This window comes from Schistocerca gregaria, chromosome 10 (genome assembly GCF_023897955.1).
Source record: "Schistocerca gregaria isolate iqSchGreg1 chromosome 10, iqSchGreg1.2, whole genome shotgun sequence".
Lineage (NCBI taxonomy): Eukaryota > Metazoa > Arthropoda > Insecta > Orthoptera > Acrididae > Schistocerca > Schistocerca gregaria.
This window is the reverse complement of record NC_064929.1, coordinates 151,238,986-151,264,238: the sequence shown is the minus strand read 5'-3', so window position 1 is coordinate 151,264,238 and position 25,253 is coordinate 151,238,986. Positions and strand designations below refer to the sequence as shown.

At 39.5% G+C, this 25,253-nt stretch overlaps 1 protein-coding gene across 1 annotated transcript in view; it reads left to right on the top strand.

Annotated features, from left to right (window-relative positions):
• Positions 1-25,253, top strand: part of LOC126293418 (5'-3' exoribonuclease 1) — a 188,113-nt gene that overhangs the window by 25,295 nt on the left and 137,565 nt on the right. The window contains exons 7-10 of the mRNA XM_049986642.1: positions 5,777-5,897; positions 8,422-8,579; positions 17,616-17,711; positions 19,808-19,971. Coding sequence (XP_049842599.1) covers positions 5,777-5,897; positions 8,422-8,579; positions 17,616-17,711; positions 19,808-19,971 — 539 coding nt within the window. The remainder of the gene's footprint in view (positions 1-5,776; positions 5,898-8,421; positions 8,580-17,615; positions 17,712-19,807; positions 19,972-25,253) is intronic.

The following is a 25,253-nucleotide window of genomic DNA, read 5'->3' as shown; positions in this document are numbered from 1 at the left end:
TGTGTAGGCAATCAAATGGACCACAGCTAGATTGCTTAAAAATGACAAATTTCACATTATCAGAAGCAGGTCTTCTATTCACCAGGACCAGAAGAAAGTAAACAGTAGAAATAAAAGTGGGTATAACACATATTGATCTTGAAAGTGGTAGGGTTATTAGGTATAGTAATAATTTTCTGCTGCTGTTAAAGTAACACGTCAGGGCTGCAGAAAGAGTCTTTGGAAACAATTTTGCTCCTCAAAGAGTGACTACCATTCACTATTTCAGAATCTAAAATATTAATCATTCCATCAATGCACCTGATCATTTCTATAAATTTTTTATCTAGTCTTTTCCTAACACACAATAAATGCAAAACACTTGAAAATTTTAATCTAGAAAGAAAGCTACATCTCTTGGTATAGAGAATGTTTCCAGATTTTTCAACAGTACTTAATACGAGGCTCATTCAGAATGTAAAGAATGTTTTGTTTTGACGTGCGACCATGCGTGAAACCCTGCACTTAAGGAAACAATTCAAGGCAAGTTTTTGCAGAGCTGCGGTTAGTGGGGAGAGATGAACGACTGGCCACGAGTTGCTTCCCCACCTACCAATTCACCAGTCCAGACAAAGCTACACTGCCAACAATAGTGCATTCGAGTGGTTATGTCTTTCATTTGGATGGGTATTTTTGTGCTGTGCTACAGACTATGAAGTACAGTGTACTGAATGTTAATGTACTGTAAACACAAAACTGTAATTTTAACTTTTATAAAGGATGAAAGGATAGCCTAGAAAGAGAATTTGGAATTCATTTGTCCTTGAAAACTTTCAAAAATATGTACAGTAAAAATACTCTAGTAAATATGAGATATTCATGGATTAACTGAAAAAACTGTTATCGAAAATGACTTCCTCCCCCATCCGTTCATTTTGATTCACCAGTCTTGCACTGTATCTTTTTCAGAAAAATTTTCATTGCTGTTGTCAGTTATGATTAATAAAATTCTTTTCCCGGCTATTATGCCGTGGTCTGATGGATTTCGCATTGTAACCCAACGTTTCGTCCCCATCTGCGGAGGACATCTTCAAGGGGGTTCGTGGCTTCTGTTAACTTCCGAAACATACACTGTGTTTCGGAAGTTAACAGAAGCCACGAACCCCCTTGAAGATGTCCTCCGCAGATGGAGACGAAACGTTGGGTTACAATGCGAAATCCATCAGACCACGGCATAATAGCCCGGAAAAGAATTTTATTAATCATGACAGTTCCGGCCGTGAAAGTTTACATTTTACAATGTTGTCAGTTAGCATTTCATATCCTCTCCATTCAACTGTCGTCACTTATTTTACTGATGTCACACTACTGTGCGCAGCATTTTAGAACATATTCGGAGTTCAAACGCAATGGTATGAACTAGTCTTGATAGGAATAATAATGTTTCTTCAGTTTCATTTATTGATGCAAAAATATTCAATGTTTGAATCTAACTCACTTCATCATTGGGGCACCTGTGTAGCTGAGAAGCGTCATTTACATTGCCAGTGTGTAGTAATAAAACTTTCTAGGCCGTATTGTAAAACTATAGTCTTGCAGCATAGCATAGCATAACATACATAAACATATTACACTCAATGATACAACTAAGGTAAGTTAAATAAGACATCCAAATGCAAAGCAAAAGTTTACTATACATAGAGCAAAGAAATTGGTACACTTTTTATGATACCTAGTCACAGACTAATATAGGGAAATGGGAGAAGAATGTAAACAGGTACATGTTAAATTCTAATGAATGAAACCAGAGTAATATACTCAGCATGGAGTCCACTATAGATCTGTCACTTTGAGTGTAACTGGAAACATGTCGACTACATACTGGTATACATCTTTGTTCCTGAAAAAGTACACATTGTGATTACTTACATCTGTCACAAGCAGCTGGATTTTCTACATCATATGTCAGAATGGAAGAAAGAATAACAAAATATTTATTTTTACATGCTTATTGAACCATACTGCCAACAGTTTGGTACAAATATAAAATAATCAGTATAAAGGAATCACCAGTTATATAGTTTGAACAGTGATTTAAGGATATTTTACAGTACCTGTATATCCACAACACTTCTAGCCAAAGAATCTTGACATGATATCAGCTACGGACGGAACATAGTATAAAAAAATAAGCTATTGATGGTGATTGAGGAGCTTATACCTGGGAATGACAGTGTCAATGTAGCTAACAATATGTCACTAAGTTTCACAAAGAGACACAACTATCTGATGTATAATAAAAAAAATGGGCTTTGTGTGTATGAATATCTTAGTGAAATAGTACGACTGGTGCAATTGTTGGGAGGGGCACCTTAATTTTCTGCACATTTATCAGTAAGTCTGTGAGTTTATTTATTATTATTATTATTTTTAAGAAATTGCAGGAATACAGCTTGTGGGTTACATTTCGTCTTTACTTTTTCTGACAATCACATGGAAAGTTATCCTTTATGCCTGTATAGTGTAAGTGTGAAGGAATTGAACTGTGGTTGGTCTATGTTTGTACAAAGAAAGTTATCAGTTTCCTGCCCTCCTGAAATTTTTGAGAATACACACGCGAGACAGATTGTCCAGTCCTCTGCCTATTCTTTCTCAGCTAATTCCCGTAGCATGTTGTGAAATGAGAGGGTGGTAGATTGATGTTGTATGTAACTTCCCCACCACTGCCAAGATGAGTTACTATAGATATTATTGTCAGTGGGATTCAGAAACAGATCGCGAAACCTTGAACAGGGCCTCACAGCCTGATGAAAATTGCAGGTGAATTAGCTCTCATTCTAATTGTAATATACCACAGATATTTTGAGGAAAAAAAATGCACCTAGTCATTGGAAGTAAGTATGAATCACAACTGTTGACATGAATGGTAGTAGAAATGATCCAAAAAGTACTGTTGAATATCCTTGACATACATTTGTTCTAGAATGTTAGAAAATACTCTGAGCTCAAATGTAATGAGGAGTCTTGAACAGAATGGATTCTGAAAAGAATGATCATGTGAAACACATGTCCTCATTCCTCACATATAATCGTGAAAGCTTTTTTATCAAAGTAGTCGGGCAGACTTTTTTTTTTTTATTTAAAAAAATAGTAGTAGTAGTTCTGGAAAGCATTTGGCTTGTTGCTACCACACCAATGTGTATTAACAAAAAGTGGGACTATATGGGATATCAACAAAATTTGTTGTTGTGGATTGAGGATATTTTGGCTGACAGTAGAAGTAACTTCATGTGTGGCGAGGGAAATGTGTTGTGACCCACCTGTTCATGTTGTATCTTAATGATCCTGGCAGACAAGACTTTTTGTAGGTGGTGCAGTAATAACTAGTGAAAGTAATGTCGGAAAAAAAGCTGCACAAAATCCATTTAGATCTTGATAAGATTTCAAAGTGGTGCAGTTATTAGCAACTTGTTTTTAAATGTTCAGAAATGTAAAATTGTGCACTTTGCTAAATGGAAAAAAAATATAGTATCGCATGAATAAAATATCAGTGCATCACAGTTGGAGTCAGTCAACTGATACAAATACTGGGGTTGTAACGCTTTGTAGAGATGTGAGATGGAGTGATGATGTAGGCTCAGTCATAATTAAGACAAGTGGGAAAACTTCACTTCTTTTGCAGGATACTGGGAAATTACACTCCATGTACAGATGAGACCTATCTTAAAATATTGCGCAAGTGTGTGGGACCCATATCCAATAAGGGCTTAACTGGTGATATTAAATGTGTAGAAAGATGGGCAGCGTAAATGGTCGTATGTTCGTTTGAGTCATGGGAGAGTGTTGCAGAAATACAGTACTGAAGAAACTGGACAGGCGAACACTTGAATACGAACAATCCTGACAGAGATTACTTACAGAATTTCAAAAACCAGTATTTAAATTATGGATTTAGATGTATTCTCCATCCCCCTGCATATTGCTGTGGCAAGGATTGTGAAAACCAGACTACAAGTGTACCAATCTCTCTCTCTCCTCTCTCCTCTCTCTCTCTCTCTCCTCTCTCCTCTCTCTCTCTCTCTCTCTCTCTCTCTCCCCTCTCCCAATCTCTCTCTCTCTCTCTCTCTCTCTCTCTCTCTCTCCTCCTCTCTCTCTCTCTCTCTCTCTCACACACACACACACACACACACACCACACACACACACACACCACACACACACACACACACAGAGAGAGAGAGAGAGAGAGAGAGAGAGAGAGAGAGAGAGGAGAGAGAGAGAGAGAGAGAGAGAGAGGGGGGGGGGGGTGGTATTTAAACATTTGTTGTTCTCATGTTCAATTTTTGATTGAAATGGGAAGACATCTTAATAACTGGCACAATCTGAAGTACCCTCTGCTGTGCACTTGACGGTCTTTTGCAGTGTGTGTGTGCAGTAGATGTAGACAGTCATGATAACCTAACTTGCCTTCGTCACATGTGTGCGTCCTTAGACACAAGGTTACAGATGATCCAGTTTTATTACATACGCTAGACAGATAAATTTAGTATTCATTGGAATACCAATAGCTATTGAAGAAAATAAGTTCATGTATGCTAATTACTGTAAAATCATTTTTAAAGAAATAGAATTATTTACATTTGCTTGCAGTTTTGTGGTAAAGCACAGTGCACCTGTTATGCAGGCACACCAGTAGGTGTCAAGAGAATTAAGAACTGTGCTGTTTTGATTGTTAGTCATTATAGCCTATGTGAACATGTAATACCAGTATTATTATTAATTGTTACCTACACAAATTAGTGCATTATATTAACTAAGAGCAGTAATTGCAATATTATACAACATCAAAAATGTTTATCAGTTGTGCTGAATGCCCTTCTTCTTCTTCTTCTTCTTCTTCTTCTTCTTTTTTCTTCTTTCTTTCATTTTTTTCTGCATTGTATTACAATGGAGTTAATTTGATTTCAAATTACTTGCTACAAAGATGCACTGCATTTGAAGATATCTGTCTCTGAAATGGGCATTCCCGAATCCATGTTACTTCTGTTTGACATTTATGTCGTAGCAGCTGAGTTGACGACATTGGAACACAAACAATAAAATAACCACCCCCCCCCCCCCCCCCCCCCCCTCTCCCCAGCCACCCACTTCTGTTAACCAATTAACACCCCAGTGGCTGCGCTACTTACCACTCTGCCCCTGAGGAAAGCATATCATATTATATTACTGTTTCTGTATTTTTGTTTGTTACTGAGCTGGAAAACTATGCTCTTAAGAAGGTCTTAACATTAGTTGAGGTTTTTAGTTTCTGTTATTAGGTAGTTGCTGGAAGTGTATTATTATAAAATACGGCTGAGAACCGCGGGCCAACGGACACTTTATTCGAACTGCGTGCGACCCTCAGGCCACAGTTAGACAACACTGGGATAGAAAATTGACATCATTGGTACCAAAGTACCATTCATTGCGCACTTTCCAATGTTTTTGGAGTACATACGCAGCTGTAGACCATACAAATATTCATGAAACCCCTACACATTACCCCCATAGAGAGTGCAAAGGGCAAATTAGAGTAATGAAACCACACTTAGATACAGTGACTGACTATTTGTCCCTCACCCCCATCTATGACTGAGACAAGAAGAAAACCTTCCAGAGAACAGGTGTAGAAATTTTATAAATGCAGGATAGGCTGCACCGTTTAGAGAAGTAGAACTTTGATATGTGAACAGTTTGGATTACTGTTTTTGTGGACTGTCTGTGCATGTCTTTTTTAATCTTTCAACTATGACTTGTAGGTTCTGATGGGATTCCTAGTTGGCAACGACTTCATCCCTCCGCTTCCAGACATGCACATCACCAGCGGAGCATTGCCAATGCTGTACAAGGCTTACATCGATGTGCTGCCACAGCTCGGAGGTTAGTACTCAGTTTAGTGCAGTAGGGAGGTAGCAGTGCGATATCAGAGAAGCTTGGTTGTGTTTTCTTTTTTTTTTTTTTACATTGATGTAGCAGTGGGGAAACAGGGTGGGCAACAAACTTTGGACTCCTCCTGCCCTCTGTTACCTGTCGCTGCTGTGTCTGTTCCAAATTTTTCTTACAGTGTTGGACCATTTTTATCAGTGCATTTTCGTTTTTTTGTTTCCATATTTATGCGTCTTTGCTTATCACAGTGTTTAATTTTCATCTATCCATGTTGTTGTTGTTGTTGTCGTCTTCACTCCTGAGACTGGTTTGATGCAGCTCTCCATGCTACTCTATTCTGTGCAAGCTTCATCTCTCAGTACTTACTGCAACCTACATCCTTCTGAATCTGCTTAGTGTATTCATCTCTTGGTCTCCCTCTATGATTTTTACCCTCCATGCTACCCTCCAATGCTAAATTTGTGATCCCTTGATGCCTCAGAACAAGTCCTACCAACCGGTCCGTTCTTCTTATCAAGTTGTGCGACAAACTCCTCTTCTCACCAATTCTATTCAATACCTTTTCATTAGTTATGTGATCCACCCATCTAATCTTCAGCATTCTTCTGTTATACCACATTTCGAAAGCTTCTATTCTCTTCTTGTCCAAACTAGTTATCATCCATGTTTCACTTCCATACATGGCTACATTCCATACAAATACTTTGAGAAACGACTTCCTGACACTTAAATCTATACTCGATGTTAACAAATTTCTCTTCTTCAGAAACGCTTTCCTTGCCATTGCCAGTCTACATTTTATATCCTCTCTACTTCGACCATCATCAGTTATTTTGCTGTCCAAATAGCAAAACACCTTTACTACTGTAAGTGTCTCATTTCCTAATCTAATTCCCTCAGCATCACCCGACTTCATTTGACTACATTCCACTATCCTCGTTTTGCTTTTGTGATGTTCATCTCATATCCTCCTTCCAAGACACTGTCCATTCCGTTCAACTGCTCTTCCAAGTCCTTTGCCGTCTCTGACAGAATTACAATGTCATCGGCGAACCTCAAAGTTTTTATTTTTTCTCCATGAATTTTAATACCTACTCCGAATTTTTCTTTTGTTTCCTTTACTGCTTGCTCAATATACAAATTGAAAAACATCGGGAAGAGGCTACAACTCTGTCTCACTGCCTTCCCTACCACTGCTTCCCTTTCATGCCCCTCGACTCTTATAACTGCCATCTGGTTTCTGTACAAATTGTAAAAGGCCTTTCGCTCCCTGCATTTTACCCCTGCCACCTTTAGAATTTGAAAGAGAGTTTTCCAGTCAACATTGTCAAAAGCTTTCTCTAAGTCTACAAATGCTAGAAACATAGGTTTGCCTTTCCTTATTCTTTCTTCTAAGATAAGTTGTAAGGTCAGTATTGCCTCACGTGTACCAATATTTCTATGGAATCCAAACTGATCTTCCCCGAGGTCGGCTTCTACTACTTTTTCCATTCATCTGTAAAGAATTCATGTTAGTATTTTGCAGCCGTGACTTATTAAACTGATAGATCGGTAATTTTCACATCTGTCAACACCTGCTTTCTTTGGGATTGGAATCATAATATTCTTCTTGAAGTCTGAGGGTATTTCGCTTGTCTTATACATCTTGCTCACCAGATGGTAGAGTTTTTTCAGGACTGGATCTCCCAAGGCTGTCAGTATTTCTAATGGAATGTTGTCTAATCTGGGGGCCTTGTTTAGACTCGGGTCTTTCAGTGCTCTGTCAAACTCTTCAAGCAGTATCATATCTCCCATTTCATCTTCATCCTCTTCCATTTTCATAATATTGACCTGAAGTACATCGCCCTTGTATAGACCCTCTATATATGCCTTCCACCTTTCTGCTTTCCCTTCTTTGCTTAGAACCGGGTTTCTATCTGAGCTCTTGACATTGAGACAAGTGGTTCTCTTCTCTACAAAGGTCTCTTTAATTTTCCTGTAGGCAGTATCCATCTTACATCTAGTGAGATAAGCCTCTACATCCTTACATTTGTCCTCCAGCCATCCCTGCTTGGCCATTTTGCACTTCCTTTCAATCTCATTTTTGAGACGTTGGTATTCCTTTTTGCGCGCTTCATTTACTGCATTTTTATATTTTCTTCTTTCATCAATTAAATTCAATATTTCTTCTGTTACCCAAGGATTTCTAGCAACCCTCGTCTTTTTACCTACTTTATCCTCTGCTGCCTTCACTACTTCATCCCTCAGAGCTACCCATTCTTCTTCTACTGTATTTCTTTCCCCCATTTCTGTCAATTGTTGCCTTATGCTCTCCCTGAAACTCTGTACAACCTCTGGTTTAGTCAGTTTATCCAGGTCCCATTTCCTTAAATTTCCACCTTTTTTATGTTTCTTTACTATAATTTTGTTTCGCACTTTGCTTTCCAGTTCTTTTCTCTTCTTGATGAGTTAATGGGAGTTACTGTATTTACTACAGTTGATGGTATGTGATGACTAATATCACTCTGTGTTTTTGCAGGATATATTAATGAAGCAGGTGACCTGAACCTAAAGAGATTTGAGCAGTTCATGCAGAGGTTAGCGACATTTGACGTCGACCAGTTTCGGGATACATACGCTGACTTGCGGGAATTTGAGATGAAGACTGGTAGGCGGCCTGGAAATGAAAGGAAAAGTGTGAGTTGCAGATAATCGGAACAAAACTAGCACAGTCATTATTTTTGTTTAGCAGTATAGAATTTATTTGACTTGTGTAACCATATTTCTTCTTCTCTTATGTTGCGTTGCAGTGGTTTGACAGCAACTTTTCCAATATAAGAATGCTAGCACTGGGGTTGTGTGACTTAATGTCACAACAGTATTTTCTTGTGTGTATCTTCCAGTTTTCATTTCTTAATTTGTGAACTTAAAAGGCCCGAAGGAAGTGTAAGGGTTTAACATCCTGTAAATGCTGTCGTCAAAGAAGGAATAACACTGGCTGCTTGATGGTATTATATGAGCACACATACCCTGTGGAATGTGACATGTGGCACTTTGTGAGGTATGTGAAGTTGAATGATCATGTAGGCTCAGTGGAGGTAAAGCACATGGCAGTATGTGATTCATTGGTAGGATTCTCTGAACATACCATCGCTTTATAAAGAAGATTGCTTACAAAACTCTCATGCGAACCATTCTGCAGTATGATTAAAATTCTTGGCGGTTGACATTTCACACTTTTGAACCTATTTTACTCCAATCACTTAGTGTCACAACCAAAGTCTTCATCATTGCCGAACTGCCACAACAGATACTCAGTTCAATTCCAATTCTTTGTTCAGCTTTCTGTCTTGGTGTGTTTGGAAATTTAGGTCTGAACTCCTGGGCCTGCCTTTTTTATTTTGCATTTCATCAGATGTGATAACACACAACGATACTAACAAGATACGGACCTTTCCTACACTTCGCAAACCAGACGCTGCTGGATCCTTTTGCACAAGACAAGATTTGGAGTCACACATACATTATAAAGAGCAGAGCACATTAAATAAGTTTCATATGTAAAGCTGAATAAGTGTTCCGCAGAACAGTGACATAGCATAGTGTTTAAGATGCACTCCAGTCATGTAGAAGATCTTGGGTTGGAATCTCGTAATGGGGTTTGAATTTTTATTGCTAAGTCTTATCAAGATGACTTTGGTTATTATTTTTACTCAATAAATTGCTCTAAATGTAACTTCTTGTATTTCTAATACTTTGCTACATAATTTTCATCATTCGTTTGCCTTTTTTATTTGCGCTTATTTTTTTCCTTCCTATCTTTTTGTTTTGGTTCAAACTTTCATATGTTGCCTATAACCTGTAACCAGGACTACTCATCGAATGATAACTCGGCAACTCATGTAGCCAGTGCATGGATAGTTTCAGGTAATCAATGAAAGAGAGAAATTACAGTTTGCTTTAAATGCTCAAACTGTAGTTTCTCTCACTTGAGTCTGCTCTTAGAATGTAGCTTTAAAAAGGGAGTGTAGTTAATAATTCTGGCGTGGGTTGTTTACCATTCCTTTCTCCGATACATTGCACATCACAAGATGTTGGCTACAAAATGTGCCATCCGCTGCAGTTTGGTCATTGGTAACTTAAAATCAACTGTCAACAGAGCATCTTGTGTTCCTGCCATACCTCAGAGCAACTGCTTCCAACATTGCTCTGTGTTGCAAGTTACATGCAACACTTGTGAAGTGACCTTCTGTGTTTGTGTTTGTTGCCTATAACCGAGTGGTAGCTGGCAGCCGATATGGCAGCACTGTGGCGGCAAGTGAAACAGCTTAGCTAACAAGTGATTTTAAGTGGTCATGGAAATGCTGAGAAACCTGAACTAACAAAAATTCAAAAGTCTACTTATGAAATTGCAAGACCAACAGTTCGAGGAATCTTAGGAATGTACTAAAACTCCCTATGTATGCGCTATGTGATACAAGTAATGAGACTGACAACATTGCGAGTGATCTGGAATGCTGTGTTGTTCTACTTGCGTAGACCATGTGTGTTCATCCCTTCCAGCTGATCAAACCAAGTTTCAGCTCCATACAGCCATCACATGACTTCCGAGAGTACATCAGTCTGTGACCAAATAAATATAATTTTGCAGAACATTTCTCTCTCTCTCTCTCTCTCTCTCTCTCTCTCTCTCTCTGTGTGTGTGAGTGTGTGTGTGTGTGCGCGTGTGTGTGTCTACACAGTAGATCTTTTTACCTCTCCATATATCTACTCACCAAGTGGTGGCAGGGAACACACACACACACACACACACACACACACACACACACACACACACACACACACACAAAAGTGGCTCCTTCTTCTGATGGAAGAGTTGAAGAGGAAGGAAGAGGGGTGAAGGAAAAGGACTGAAGAGGTTTAGGGAAAGGGGTACAGTTTAGAAAAGTCACCCAGAAATCCAGGTCAGGGGAGACTTACCAGACAGGATGAGAAGCAAAGACTGATTGTTGGTGAGTGCACCAGACGAGATTTGAAAACCTCAGCTGCTGCTCACCCTGGTAACGGGCAAGACTGGGTTGAGGTTTCCAAATCTCATCCGGTGTAGTCCCCAACAATTAGTCTTTCCTTCCCATCCTGACTGGTAAATCTCCCCTGACCTGGAGTTCTGGGTGACTTTTCTAAACTGTACCCCTTTCCCTAAAACTGTGCAGTCCTCTTCCTTCACCCCACTTCCTCCCGCTTCAACTCTTCTGCCAGAAGAAGGAGCCATGGGGTCCAAAAAAGCTTGTGAAAGTTAAATCATTTTGTGTGTGTTCCCCTGCCGCCGCTTGGTGAGTAGATTTTATTATCTGTCCATGTACATTATTTTATCAATAATTGATTATTTTCGTGTGTATATGTATATATAGGAAGACTTTTTCATCTGTAAAATACAATGCATGGTGCAGCATTTCTCCCATACACCCTGGGTGTCTACTCAAAGTGCACTCAGCTCAGGGAAAGGGCAGTTTTACCATACTTACGTTAAATATCCCATTAGAACTACTGATGGCCTTGGGAGAGCCAGTCCTGACAAAACTCTACCACCTGTTCAGCAAGATGTATGAGACAAGCGAAATACTCTCAGACTTCAAAAAGAATATAATAATTCCAATCCCAAAGAAAGCAGGTGTTGACAGATGTGAAAATTGCCGATCTATCAGTTTAATAAGCCACAGCTGCAAAATACTAATGTGAAATCTTTACAGACGAATGGAAAAAGTAGTAGAAGCCGACATCGGGGAAGATCAGTTTGGATTCCGTAGAAATGTTGGAACACGTGAGGCAATACTGACCATTCGACTTGTCTTAGAAGCTAGATTAAGGAAGGGCAAATCTACGTTTCTAGCATTTGTAGACTTAGAGAAAGCTTTTGACAATGTTGACTGGAATACTCTCTTTCAAATTCTGAAGGTGGCAGGGGTAAAATACAGAGAGCGAAAGGCTATTTACAATTTGTACAGAAACCAGATGGCAGTTATAAGAGTCGAGGGGCACGAAAGGGAGGGAGTGGTTGGGTGATGAGTGAGACAGGGTTGTGGCCTATCCGCAATGTTATTCAATCTGTATATTGAGCAAGCAATAAAGCAAACAAAAGAAAAGTTAGAGTAGGTAATAAACCCATGGAGAAGAAATAAAAACTTTGAGGTTCGCTGATGACATTGTAATTCTGTCAGAGACAGCAAAGGACTTGGAAGAGCAGTTGAACGGAATGGATAGGATCTTGAAAGGAGGATATAAGATGAACATCAACAAAAGCAAAATGAGGATAATGGAATGTAGTCGAATTAAATAGGATGATGCTGAGGATATTAGATTAGGAAATAAGAGACTTAAAGTATTAAAGGAGTTTTGCTATTTGGACAGCAAAATAACTGATGATGGTCGAAGTAGAGAGGATATAAAATGTAGACTGGCAATGGCAAGGAAAACATTTCTGAAGAAGAGAAATTTGTTAACATCGAGTATAGATTTAAGTGTCAGGAAGTCATTTCCCAAAGTATTTGTATGGAGTGTAGCCATGTATGGAAGTGAAACATGGACGATAAGAGAATAGAAGCTTTCAAAATGTGGTGCTATAGAAGAATGCTGAAGATTAGATGGGCAGATCACATAACTAATGAGGAAGTATTGAATAGGATTGGGGAGAAGAGAAGTTTGTAACACAACTTGACCAGAAGAAGGGATCGGTTGGTAGGAAGTGTTCTGAGGCATCAAGGGATGACCAATTTAGTATTGGAGGGCAGTGTGGAGGGTAAAAATCGTAGAGGAAGACCAAGAGATGAATACACCAAGCAGATTCACAAGGATGTAGGTTGCAGTAGGTACTGGGAGATGAAGAATCTTGCACAGGCTAGAGTAGCACAGAGAGCTGCATCACACCAGTCTCAGGACTGAAGACCACAACAACAACAACAACAACGTTAAATAAAGAAGGCAGTATAAAGTTAAGTGATCGATATGACACTGTATCATCACAATTTGAAGTATAAAAATTCCCTTAGTTCTGCAGAGATGATCTCTTACTGTGCAGTAGTGTATCCACAAGTGTGAAACTTCGTCTGAGTAAAAAAAAGCTGCATGTCAGACTGGGACTCGAACCTAGGACCTTTGCCTTTTGCTTTCAAATACTCTACCGATTGAGCTGTCTGGGAACGAGTCCAGAAGTTTGGATGGTAGGGTAGAGGTACTGCCGCAGGTAAAGCTGTGAGGACGGGTTGTGAGTTGTGACAGGCTAGCTCGTCAGTAGTGCATTTGCCAGTGATAGGCAAGGGTTATGGGCTTGGTCCCAGTCAGGCACACTGTTTTGATCTGCCAGGCAGTCTCGGAAGCTATTTTAATTTGACCTCAAAGCTGAAAAGGGTCAAGTGCACACTAATACATACATAGGAGTGTCCTCAGTGTAGTGGTATGCATGTTAGAACGCGGCTGTGTGGCGAGTTCTGTACTGAGATTGCTTTGAGTCATTGACAGCATGTTCTGTCTCTGTTCCATGTCTCAGGCTACAGGTGTCGTCTACCCTGGTATCTGGCAACAATGGGGTGAGCGCTTCACCGGGCCTCTATTTCTGCTTATGACTCTCCTTAGTAGAATTTGTATGCTCAAAAAACTGTTTCTATCACTTCTTGATGCAATACTTCTTGCATTTGCTTTGTGATGATCATAATGAACACTACATCTTTGTCTACAGCTACATGTACATCCATACTAGTGCGTGACAGAGGATACCCTGTACTACTACTAGTCATTTCCTTTTCTGTTCCTCCCGCAAGAGTGAGGGGGAAAATGACTGTTTCTGTGCCGCCGTACAAGGCCTGACTTCTGGTATATATTTGTTGACCTTATGTGAAATATACAGGGCTATGACAAATGATTGAAGCGATTTCATAAATTCACTGTAGCTCCATTCAGTGATATATGGTCACGACACACTACAGATACGTAGAAAAACTCATAAAGTTTTGTTCGCCTGAAGCTACACTTCAGGTTTCTGCCGCCAGAGCGCTTGAGAGCGCAGTGAGACAAAATGGCGACAGGAGCCAAGAAAGCGTACATCGTGCTTGAAATGCACCCACATCGGTCAGTCCTAACAGTGCAACGACACTTCAGGACGAAGTTCAACAAAGATCCACCAACTGCTAACTCCATTTGGCGATGGTATGCGCAGTTTAAAGCTTCTGGATGCCTCTGTAAGGGGAAATCGACGGCCTTCAGTGAGCGAAGAAATGGTTGAACGCGTGCGGGCAAGTTTCACACTTAGCCCGCAGAAGTCAACGAATAAAGCAAGCAGGCAGCTAAACGTACCACAGCCGACGGTTTGGAAAATCTTACGGAAAAGGCTAAAGCAGAAGCCTTACCGTGTACAATTGCTGCGAGCCATGACACCTGATGACAAAGTCAAACGCTTTGAATTTTCGGCGCGGTTGCAACAGCTCGTGGAAGAGGATGCGTTCAGTGCGAAACTTGTTTTCAGTGATGAAGCAACATTTTTTTCTTAATTGTGAAGTGAACAGACACAGTGTGCGAATCTGGGCGGTAGAGAATCCTCACGCATTCGTGCAGCAAATTCGCAATTCACCAAAGTTAACGTGTTTTGTGCAATCTCATGGTTTAAAGTTTACGGCCCCTTTTTCTTCTGCGAAAAAAACGTTACAGGACACGTGTATCTGGACATGCTGGAAAATTGGCTCATGCCACAACTGGAGACCGACAGCGCCGACTTCATCTTTCAACAGGATGGTGCTCCACCGCACTTCCATCATGATGTTCGGCATTTCTTAAACAGTAGATTGGAAAACCGATGGATCGGTCGTGGTGGAGATCATGATAGGCAATTCATGTCATGGCCTCCACGCTCTCCCAACTTAACCCCATGCGATTTCTTTCTGTGGGGTTATGTGAAAGAGTCAGTGTTTAAACCTCCTCTACCAAGAAACGTGCCAGAACTGCGAGCTTGCATCAACGATGCTTTCGAACTCATTGATGGGGACATGCTGTGCAGAGTGTGGGAGGAACTTGATTATCGGCTTGATGTCTGCCAAATCACTAAAGGGGCACATATCAAACATTTGTGAATGCCTAAAAAAACTTTTTGAGTTTTTGTATGTGGGTGCAAAGCATTGTGAATATATCTCAAATAATAAAGCTATTGTAGAGTTGTGAAATCGTTTCAGTCATTTGTAATAACCCTGTATGTTGTCAGTAGTAGAAGTGTACTGCAGTCAGCTAAGTGTACTGCAGTCAGCTTCCTGGCACTTCTCCAAAAAAAAATTTTCAGTAGGGGGTCCTCGAAAAGAAAGTTGACTACCAACCAAGTGATTCCCGTTTGAGTTCCTGAAGCATCCCCGTAATACTCACATGTTGTTCCAACCTACTGGTAACAAATATAGCAGCTGGCCTGTGAATTGGTTCCACATCTCCCTTTAATCTAACCTCGTGTGCATCCCAAACCCATGGGGGTCGCACTTGTGTCCTGTATGCACTCTCCTTTACAGATTAACCACACTTTCCTAGAATTCTCCAAATAAACCAAAGTCAGCTATTCGTCTTTCCTATCACAATCCTCACATTTGTATTCCATTTCACATTGCTTAAAGAAAAAAAAGAAAAAAAAAGTAATGCTAAATATTCTACATGTATCCCAAAGTACTTGCAAAAGGGAGATATGCAAAAATTATGCTATTGGGTGGATTGTCTCGTGGTACGCTGCTCCTTGCCCCTGCATATTTTTCCACCGCCCATTTTCTATGTGCATCCCACTATAGCTGAATGGAAAAGATTCTTTAGTCGAAAGTTAATCATTGTCTTATCTGGATCTTAGAGTCCACAGAACTCTTCATTTACTTTCAGTATGGGATCAGGAATATCTCTCCATCATTGATTTCATAATATGACCCAGCAGACTGTGCAGTAATCACCTAGTATGTGTGGAACTTACTTCCCGTATAAGAATTTGCAAATGACAAACTGCCTATTGGCTTCTGTCTCGGGTTCTTCTTCTGACATTCATCTAATTATTTTTCTGACGTTTCGCCAGCACGAGTGGCTGGCATTGTCAAAGTTTCACCCTCCATTTCCGGTGGTGAACTCGCAATGGAGGGTGAAACTTTGACAATGCCAGCCACTCGTGCTGGCAAAACGTCATAAAAATCATTAGATGAACGTCGGCCGAAGAACCCGAGACAGAAGTAATTAGGCAGTTTGTCAACAAGTGGCCACAAAAGCCTTAACAATTTTGAATTTGCAACTGGCCTTAAACCCATACTGATGAGGTGCACTGCTCTAGGGAAACAATGATTGTCTCATAAACTAATTCTTTTGATGCAAAAATGTCTGCTCACTCGTCAGTCAAATTTTCTTGTGTGACAAAATGCCATCAGATGCTGCATCACTAATAACAAAGATGCTGCATCACTAATAACAAAGATATTGAGATCACAACAGTTGGATCATGACTGTACATGAAACTTCCTGACAGATTAGAACTGTGTGCCGGACCGAGACTCAAACTCGGGACCTTTGCCTTTTGTGGGCAACTGTTCTGGAAACATACCCCAGGCTGTGGCTAAGCCATGTCTCCGCAACGTACTTTATTTCAGGAGTGCTAGTTCTGCAAGGTTTGCAGGAGAGCTTCTGTACAGTTTGGAAGGTAGGAGGTGAGGTACTGGCAGAAGTGAAGCTGTGAGGACGGAGCGCGAGTCGTGCTTTGGTAGCTCAAGTGCTAGGCACTTGCCTGTGAAAGGCAAAGGTTCCGAGTTCGAGTCTTGGTCCAGCACACAGTTTTAATCTTCGAGGAAGTTTCATATCAGCGCACACTCCACTGCAGAGTGAAAATCTCATTCTGTATGTCACTACGTGTTTGTCACGCAGTATTTGTTTTGTCTTCAAGGTCACCATATCAGTGTAGGCCATATATTGATAGTTGTTACAAATTAGTTTTGTGTAAAGTTATAAATTGGTGTAGTGTGAAAACAAGTTTAGCTAGAGCATTGATTTGGATGTCATTATGGAGCGCTTGGGCAGGGCTGCTAGGACCCACAATGAGACAAAAAAATATTTGCCTGAGCAAAAGCGAAAATCAGTATTTAACTGAAAATTACAAAGCATCGTACCTGATGCGTACACATGCTCCAAATTATAGACAGTGCAAATCAGAGGAAAGCTTGTGTTCAGAGGAATCCAAAAAGTCCAGTGCCAAGTGAATTCGACAGCTAAGGCAGTGTTGAAATGAAGGAATGGCACAAAGCTTAACCATTGGGCATACTGTGGCCAAACTTGCCATTTATCTATTCTGTGCCCGTTATACTACTCAGAGTATGCATTATAATAAAGAACTTGATGATTAAGTTACATATTAATGTAAAATACTGGTTAAGATTTTATCCAGATATTTCCACAAAAACTCTGTGGCACAGAGCCAAATTGTGCACACAGAAATTCTTAATTGTATGTTACAGACTCAGATCCCACAAATTGCATCCAAGTCAATTTCAGCTTCATATTAAGTAATCGTAATCAAAAAGTTGTTAACGATTGTGAAATAATGAAGTGCACATCTTACAGATTAGTAGGTGAAGTGTTGGTATGATCTTTAAGTACTGTTTATTCTCTTAAGGAAAATTAGATATGACAGTGTTGTGGACTGCTTTGAAGTATGAAGGGCATGTAAGGTGGCAACTTTGGATGTTTCAGTACAGGCCAGATCAAACTGAAGATGCAGTGGATGACAGCCCTAGGAAAGCGTTGGATCCTGACCTCAGTGACCTGATCAGCCGCACTGAAGACATGGTGAGCCAAGATTTCATAATATGCAAGAGTGGACTTCACAAAGTCCAATTTGTCTGTAGTTTTTGTTTCGGTTCGACGTTAATTCCACTCACACACATCCATTGCTGTTACGTGATACGACAGAGTTATGTTCATTTACGTGCGGCAATAATTATTTATCAGGTTTTACAAGATTGTTATTCTTGGCATAATTGATTGTTTCGGGTGTTCAGCAGAGGTGTCAATTTAGATTTAAGCCCAATATTTTGATGACTGAGCCAACTCTCTGGTTTGAGTTCAGGCAGTCAGTACATATAACAGCACAGCTCACAGCGCCGGAACAAGACCTTTGTGCCACTCGTCGAAACATTGTGCGTAGGATGGAATCTACAACTCAGCTGAACATCCAAAAGTACATTATTAGTAAAAGTTTACTCCTTCAGAATTCTCAACTCCATTTCACAACAACTTACGTAGTTTTGAGCTTGTGAATACTGTGACTTATATTTCCTATTTGTTGGTGTACCATATTAGGGTTATTTTGTTATGCATTTCCTTTTAAATATCCCCATGACGAAAAATCCCAAACAGCCAAGACCAGTGAATTAGTTGGCCACAATCATGTGAAGACTTCGTGAATACAAGAGGTAGGTCCACCTTGTTGGAAAAAGAGGTACTGCCTTTTGTGCTCATTTACTTGAGGGCAGAAGTTCTCAAAAATTTCAGGATAAATGTCTCCGCTGATAGTGGTGTCAAAGAACATTGGGCTTATAATTCAACTACGGGAAACAGAGCAACAATCTCCAATCTTTTTAGTCAAGAAATGTCTGCCCATGTATTGCGAAGGTTGTTCTGAGTACCTTGCAGAAGTTTCGTTGGGAAGTCCTTACACATCCTCCACACAGTCCCGATCTCTCCTCATGTGAAGCCTTGAAGAAAGACATTTGTGGCTGTTTTTTTGCTTCAAAGAGGTGTACACGTGGGTACTATTATGGTTCCTTGGGTTACAAACATTTTTCCGTGAAGGCATTGACTATCTGCTTTTACACTGGGAAAAATGTATTGATAGTTATGGTGAGTACTTTTGAAATAATAAACAGTTTACTTAATTTCACTGCCCCTTATATTTAAAAGTAGACTAAACTATTAGACAAAATCCTCTCACACTTTCTATAAAGCAATCACCTTCTTTTGTACTTTCACTGATAGATTTGTCACGTCTTCCATGAAATTTCTAGAGATGGCCAACTGCATGAAGTATCGTGGGAACCAGTGCCCCAAGACTTCTTAGATTAGCTGTGGAGGCCCCAAAGGAACCCTGAAAAGTGCCCACAAATCAGGGCTCTGATGAAGCTGTTGTAGATCTGTGGGATAAATAAGGAGATTTAAAAACGGAGACAATTCTTGGTTTAAAAAAAATCTTTGTCTAAATAAAAATTCAAAATCTTTCATCTCCATCAGTTGTATTAATTTTTTTTCTTGCTCATATTATATGTATATTTTGTGTGTATCTTAACTGATGCTGCCCTGGATTCGACTTTGATGAAAAGGTAAAGTGGTTGAATTGAAAATAAGATTAATCTCACACTGATGAGGAGCAACTGAAAGATTTTGAAGTATATGTGAACTGTATATCTAATTCATATCCACAGTATTAAGAGTAATTAAGAAACCATATTAGAAAGATGCACCAAGATAGCTACTTACAACAATTAAACTTTATTAATGACAGACTGTTTAGGCATTTATTGCCATTGTCAAGTATGTCTAGAATGATGCGATGTCCATATCATGTTGTTAGTGAACTTACTTATAAATGTCAATGTTTTGATTAGATGGTAAATGGTGAAAATATGTATACACGAACGCACAAAGCCATAAGACAACTGTCAAACCATAATTAACATTTTTTTTCACATTTACATCATTTACCATCTAATCAAAAAATTGACAGTTATAAGACAGTTCACTAATGATGTTGTATGCATATTGAGGAAGAAACAAGTGTTTTGCGTAGCTGCCAATAACAGCAGAAATAACAGACATTCATTGACAATATAGAAATTGTATTTGTGGCTGCTCTGTTGGTGATGGTGCCTGCCTCGTTTGACACACAGCTCGCAGATGGACTCTCGGACAGTGAGGAGCCAGAGTTCTGCTTGGAGGATGAGGAATTGTCAACTGCAGGGAGCGATGAAGAGGAGAAGATATTTCTGCAGGAGTTCGACCTCCACAAGAGGGACTACTATATTAACAAACTGGAATACGAGGCAGTCACACCGTGAGTATCTTGCTTGTTTTTCTGCTCTAGATGTTCAAAGGCTTTAGTCCTCACTCACTGTCACTTCAACGTCATTTAGTCACAGTGTAATGCGTATCAGTCTGCGCTTCTTCTTTTTTTATTTATTTATTGTTCCATGGGACCACATTAAGGAGAAGTCTCCATGGTCACGGAACGAGTCAATACATGAAATTGTAACATAATTGTAGAAACAGATAAAATGAAATATAAGAAACATATTCAGTTGTAGATTGTAGAAACAGATAAAATGAAATATAAGAAACATATTCAGGCGACAAGTCGTTAGTTTAAATAAAGAAAACCAAGAATGTAACAGTGGAATTTGCTTAATTTTTGAGCTCTTCCAGGAGCTCCTCGACAGAGTAGGAGTGAGCCATGAGGAAACTCTTCAGTTTAGACTTAAAAGTGTTTGGGCTACTGCTAAGATTTTTGAGTTCTTGTGGTAGCTTATTGAAAATGGATGCAGCAGAATACTGCACTCCTTTCTGCACAAGAGTCAAGGAAGTGCATTCCACATGTAGATTTGATTTCTGTCTAGTATTAACTGAGTGAAAGCTGCTAACTCTTGGGAAGAAGCTAATATTGCTAACAACAAACGACATTAAAGAAAATATATACTTTGAGGGCAATGTCAAAATTCCCAGGCTATTGAATAGGGGTCGACAAGAGGTTTTCAAACTTACACCACACATAGCTCGAACAGCCCGTTTTTTAGCCAAAAAAAACCTTTTTGAATCAGAAAAATTACCCCAAAAAAAAAATACCATATGACATAAGCGTATGAAAATATGCGAAGTAGACTACCTTTCGTGTTGAAATGTCACTTATTTCAGATACTGTTCTAATCGTAAATAAAGCGACATTTAGCTTCTGAACAAGATCCTGAACATGGGCTTTCCACAACAGCTTACTATCTATCCAAACGCCTAGGAACTTGAACTGTTCCGTCTCGCTTATAATATGCCCATTCTGTCTGATTAAAATATCAGTTCTTGTTGAATTGTGAGTTAGAAACTGTAAAAACTGAGTCTTACTGTGATTTAGCATCAAATTATTTGCCACAAGCCACGAACTTATTTCATGAACTACATTATTTGATAATGTTTCAATATTACACACAAGATCCTTCACTACCAAGCTGGTGTCATCAGCAAACAGAAATATTTTTGAATCACCTGTAATACTAGAAGGCATATCATTTATATAAATAAGAAACAGCAGCGGCCCCAGCACCGACCCTTGGGGAACACCCCATTTAACAGTGCCCCATTGGGACTGAACATCACTACCACTCTCAATATTGCGGAGAATTACCTTCTGCTTTCTGTTCGTAAAGTAAGAGGCGAATCAATTGTAAGCTACTCCCCTTACTCCATAATGGTCCAACTTCTGCAGTAATATTTTGTGGTCAACACAGTCAAAAGCCTTCGTTAAATTAAAGAAAACAGTGTTCGGAACCTTTTATTTAATCCATCCAAAACCTCACACAGGAAAGAGAATATAGCATTTTCAGTTGTTAAACCATTTCTAAAACCAAACTGAACATTTGACAGCAAATTATGCTCCAGTAACCTTGTATATACAACCTTCTCGGCAACTTTATCAAATACCGATGGCATAGAAATAGGTCTAAAATTGTCAACATTATCAATGTCTCCCTTTTTATAAAGTGGCTTCACTACCGAGTACTTTAATCGGTCAGGAAGCCGACCACTCCTAAAGGAAAAGTTACAGATATGGCTAAGTACTGGGCTAACATACATGGAACAATACTTCAGTATTCTGCTAGATACCCCGTCATATTCATGAGAGTTCTTGGTCTTTAGTGATTTTAATTATTAACTCAAACTCCCTCTTGTCAGTATTGTGGAGGAGCATTTCAGGTAACAAGTCTCGGAACACTTTTGTCTACAAGCGCTATATGATTCCCTAGGTTTCTATTTAGTTCACCTGCTATATTCAGAAAGTGATTATTAAATACTGTACATATATGCGACTTATCAGTAACACGGACATTCCCACTACACACTGATTCTATATCCTCGACCTGTCTCTGCAGACCAGCCATTTCCTTTATGACTGACCATATGGTTTTAATTTTATCCTGAGACTTAGCTATTCTATCTGCATACCACATACTTTTTGCCTTCCTAATAACTTTTTTAAGCACCTTACAATACTGTTTGTAATAGGCTGCTGCATTTAGATTTTGACTTTTTCTATCGTTTTGATATAACTGCCACTTTGTTCTACAAGATATTCTTATCCCTCTAGTCAGCCACCCAGGCTGCCTGTTTGTGCTAGTTCCCTGTTTTGAACGTTCTAACGGAAAGCAACTTTCAAAGAGCACGAGGAAAGTCTTGAGGAACGCATTATATTTATCATCTACCTTATCAGCACTATAAACTTTTTGCCACTCTTGTTCCTTGATAAGGTTTACAAAAGTCTCTACAGCAATTGGATCAGCTTTCCTAAAAAGTTGGTAACTATATTTAACATGTGTTGCAGCACAAAAATCTTTTAGACTTAAAATTTGTGCATCATGATCTGAAAGGCCATTCACCTTTTTGCTAACAGAAAGCCCTTCTAGTAATGAGGAATGAACAAAAATATTTTCTGTGGTTGTTCTACTGTTCCCTTGCACTCTCGTTGGAAAGAATATGGTTTGCATAAGATTATATGAATTAAGGAGGTCTACCAGCATCCTTTTCCTTGCACAATCACTTATACAATTAATATTGAAGTCACCACATATAACAAACTTTTTGTATTTCCTATAAAGTGAACCAAGAACCTCCTCTAGCTTTAGCAAAAATGTTGTGAAATCGGAGTCTGGAGCTCTATAAATAACAACAGTAAGAAGTTTAGCTCCACTAAATTTAACCACACCTGCACAACATTCAAACACCTTTTCAGTGCAGTACTTTGAAACATTAATTGACTCAAATGGGATACCGTTTTTCACATACATGACTACTCCCCCACACCACAAAGAGCTCCTAGAAAAGCTGCCAGCCAACCTGTATCCTGGTAAAGGAAGCCTCTGAATTATATCCTTTTTTAAGAAGTGTTCAGATACACAAATAATTTCAGAGTCAACATCTATAAGCAGTTCACTGACTTTATCTTTAATACCCTGTATATTTTGATGAAATATACTAATTCCCTCATTAATCGGATACCTAAGCTTTGTCGAAAGTGGTTTCTTTGTTAGAGAGACTTCCCTTAAGCAGGAATACCTATCAGCTGACTTCAATGTAAAAAAAAGGTACAGCTCTAACACCCACAACTACTGGAATTTTCCCAATTGGCCAATTTAGTCGTGATGTTTCTTTTTTTTTCATGACTTTTTTTGTAGTTTTTCTGTTTTCTTGTTCACGTATGACTAGATTACTCTGGAACTTTGTAAAATCAAATCCCATGGATAGAACAGTTGTACTCAGGTTCTTCTTGCTATTCTTGAAATTAAGTTCTGTAAAAGTTATCAAGTTCTGACAAATCTGGTATATTATCTTATTGTTTATAATATTGCCAAAACAGATGTCAAATAATTCATTTGTCGATATTGTGAATGCGATATTTATTGTGTACACTTTTTCCCTCCTTCTTGAAATTTTCTCTGGTCAGCATAATGTTGCTCTTGCTGTAATTTGCACAGTTTTGACATTGCAATGATTGTACATTCTGCTACTTTTTGTGGTCAGCGCCACTAATACTTTCTGCTTCTCATAATCAGTAAATTTAATCACGTTGACAGCAAGTGGCTGTGGCTGTTGGCAAAGGTACTTTCTGTTCTTGCATCAAGAGGTAACAGCACATACTATTTTTGATTAAAATGTGGCTGTGCTTTGTTATATGACAAAAGTTAATCCCTGCTATGGCTGGCCCTATGGGTTCACTTTGTTGAGTAATAGTTAACAATAAGTAGTGACCTTAAAAATTCACAATTTCCAATAAGTGCAAATATTGATGCAAATTTTGCCTCAAAATGCTGAAACACAAAATTACCTATTGTCGTATTGCCCGCCGTACAGCAGCCGTCAACTCGGCGCGGCGTGCTACAACACGCGCGGCACACAACGAGTACTGCTGGCTCCTCACACAATGTCAACAACTGGCGCAAGTGAACGCGTCGCTGCGGGGTTAGCGGCAGCGTGCACACCACTATCGGTACGGACCCTTGCTCACTAGGGTGAGCAACCGTATAAGGGCGCCATCTACCAACATTCTGATTAGCCGGACCTGCGGATTTAAGTGAGCTCCCTGAGCCCTTTTAATCAGTTCAATCTTCGCCGATGACTGTGTTACTACCCGGCTGCTGGATTCATGACGACCGAACCATACTGTGGCCTCCCTGGCTGGATACTTGTGACGCGTCGGTATCGACTGGTTGGCAGTGGTTTGGACTTGTATTCTCTACTAGTCACTCTGATTTCTCCTTGGCGCTACAGCCAGCGAAGTCTTGTGTAGTCGAACTTAAGTTTTGTTTTTAGTGACAGAAGGTCAAATAAATTCGGTTATCACGGAATATTTGTTGTGTTATAGTGCGGACATAACACCTATTACAAGCTGTTTCATAGTGAATTGTATCCAGATGAAGTATTTTATCAGACACAGTTTGAAATTGCTTTATTTTCTGTATATAAATACCAAAAGTGTACTCAGGTTTTGGATACTGGTATTGAAAATCATCTGCTGAAACCCAGTTCCTAAAGTTAATATGTGTAAGAATGTGTTTTCAAAGCAAAAAGATGATGAATGCAATAATGTATCAGTGTGCTTAATGTGCTGGTGCTATGTCAATCCTGGATGGTTGAATGGTCTATAATGGATACACACTGTGTAATGCAACGTTGGACTCAGTTGCAGGACCTAGCATCTTAGAACAAAGGAACGCATGTGTTTGTCTGCTGGCCAAATTTCAAGAGTCGGTATAAAGTGGACACCAAATAGCAGTTTTTTTAAACTGTGATAGCAGCAAAAACTGGTAGAGGTCAGACCTGAAGTACCTCGTTTACAACAGTGCCAACATTGGTAAGCAATTGTGCAGTAGGCGTTACTGTCTGCAGAGGCTGTTGTTCCATCCTGGTAGGCTTTCTGGTGCTTCTGTTTAATAGACCTTTCTCATCTCAGTGTCATTCATTGCTTCACTACAGCTGTTTAACCTTTACCGTACCTCATACTTGGTTCTACAACGTAGGTGAAACAGACAGAACTGTTTGTCTAACTGCCCCTGAACAGTAGAGCAGCCTGACTCGTGG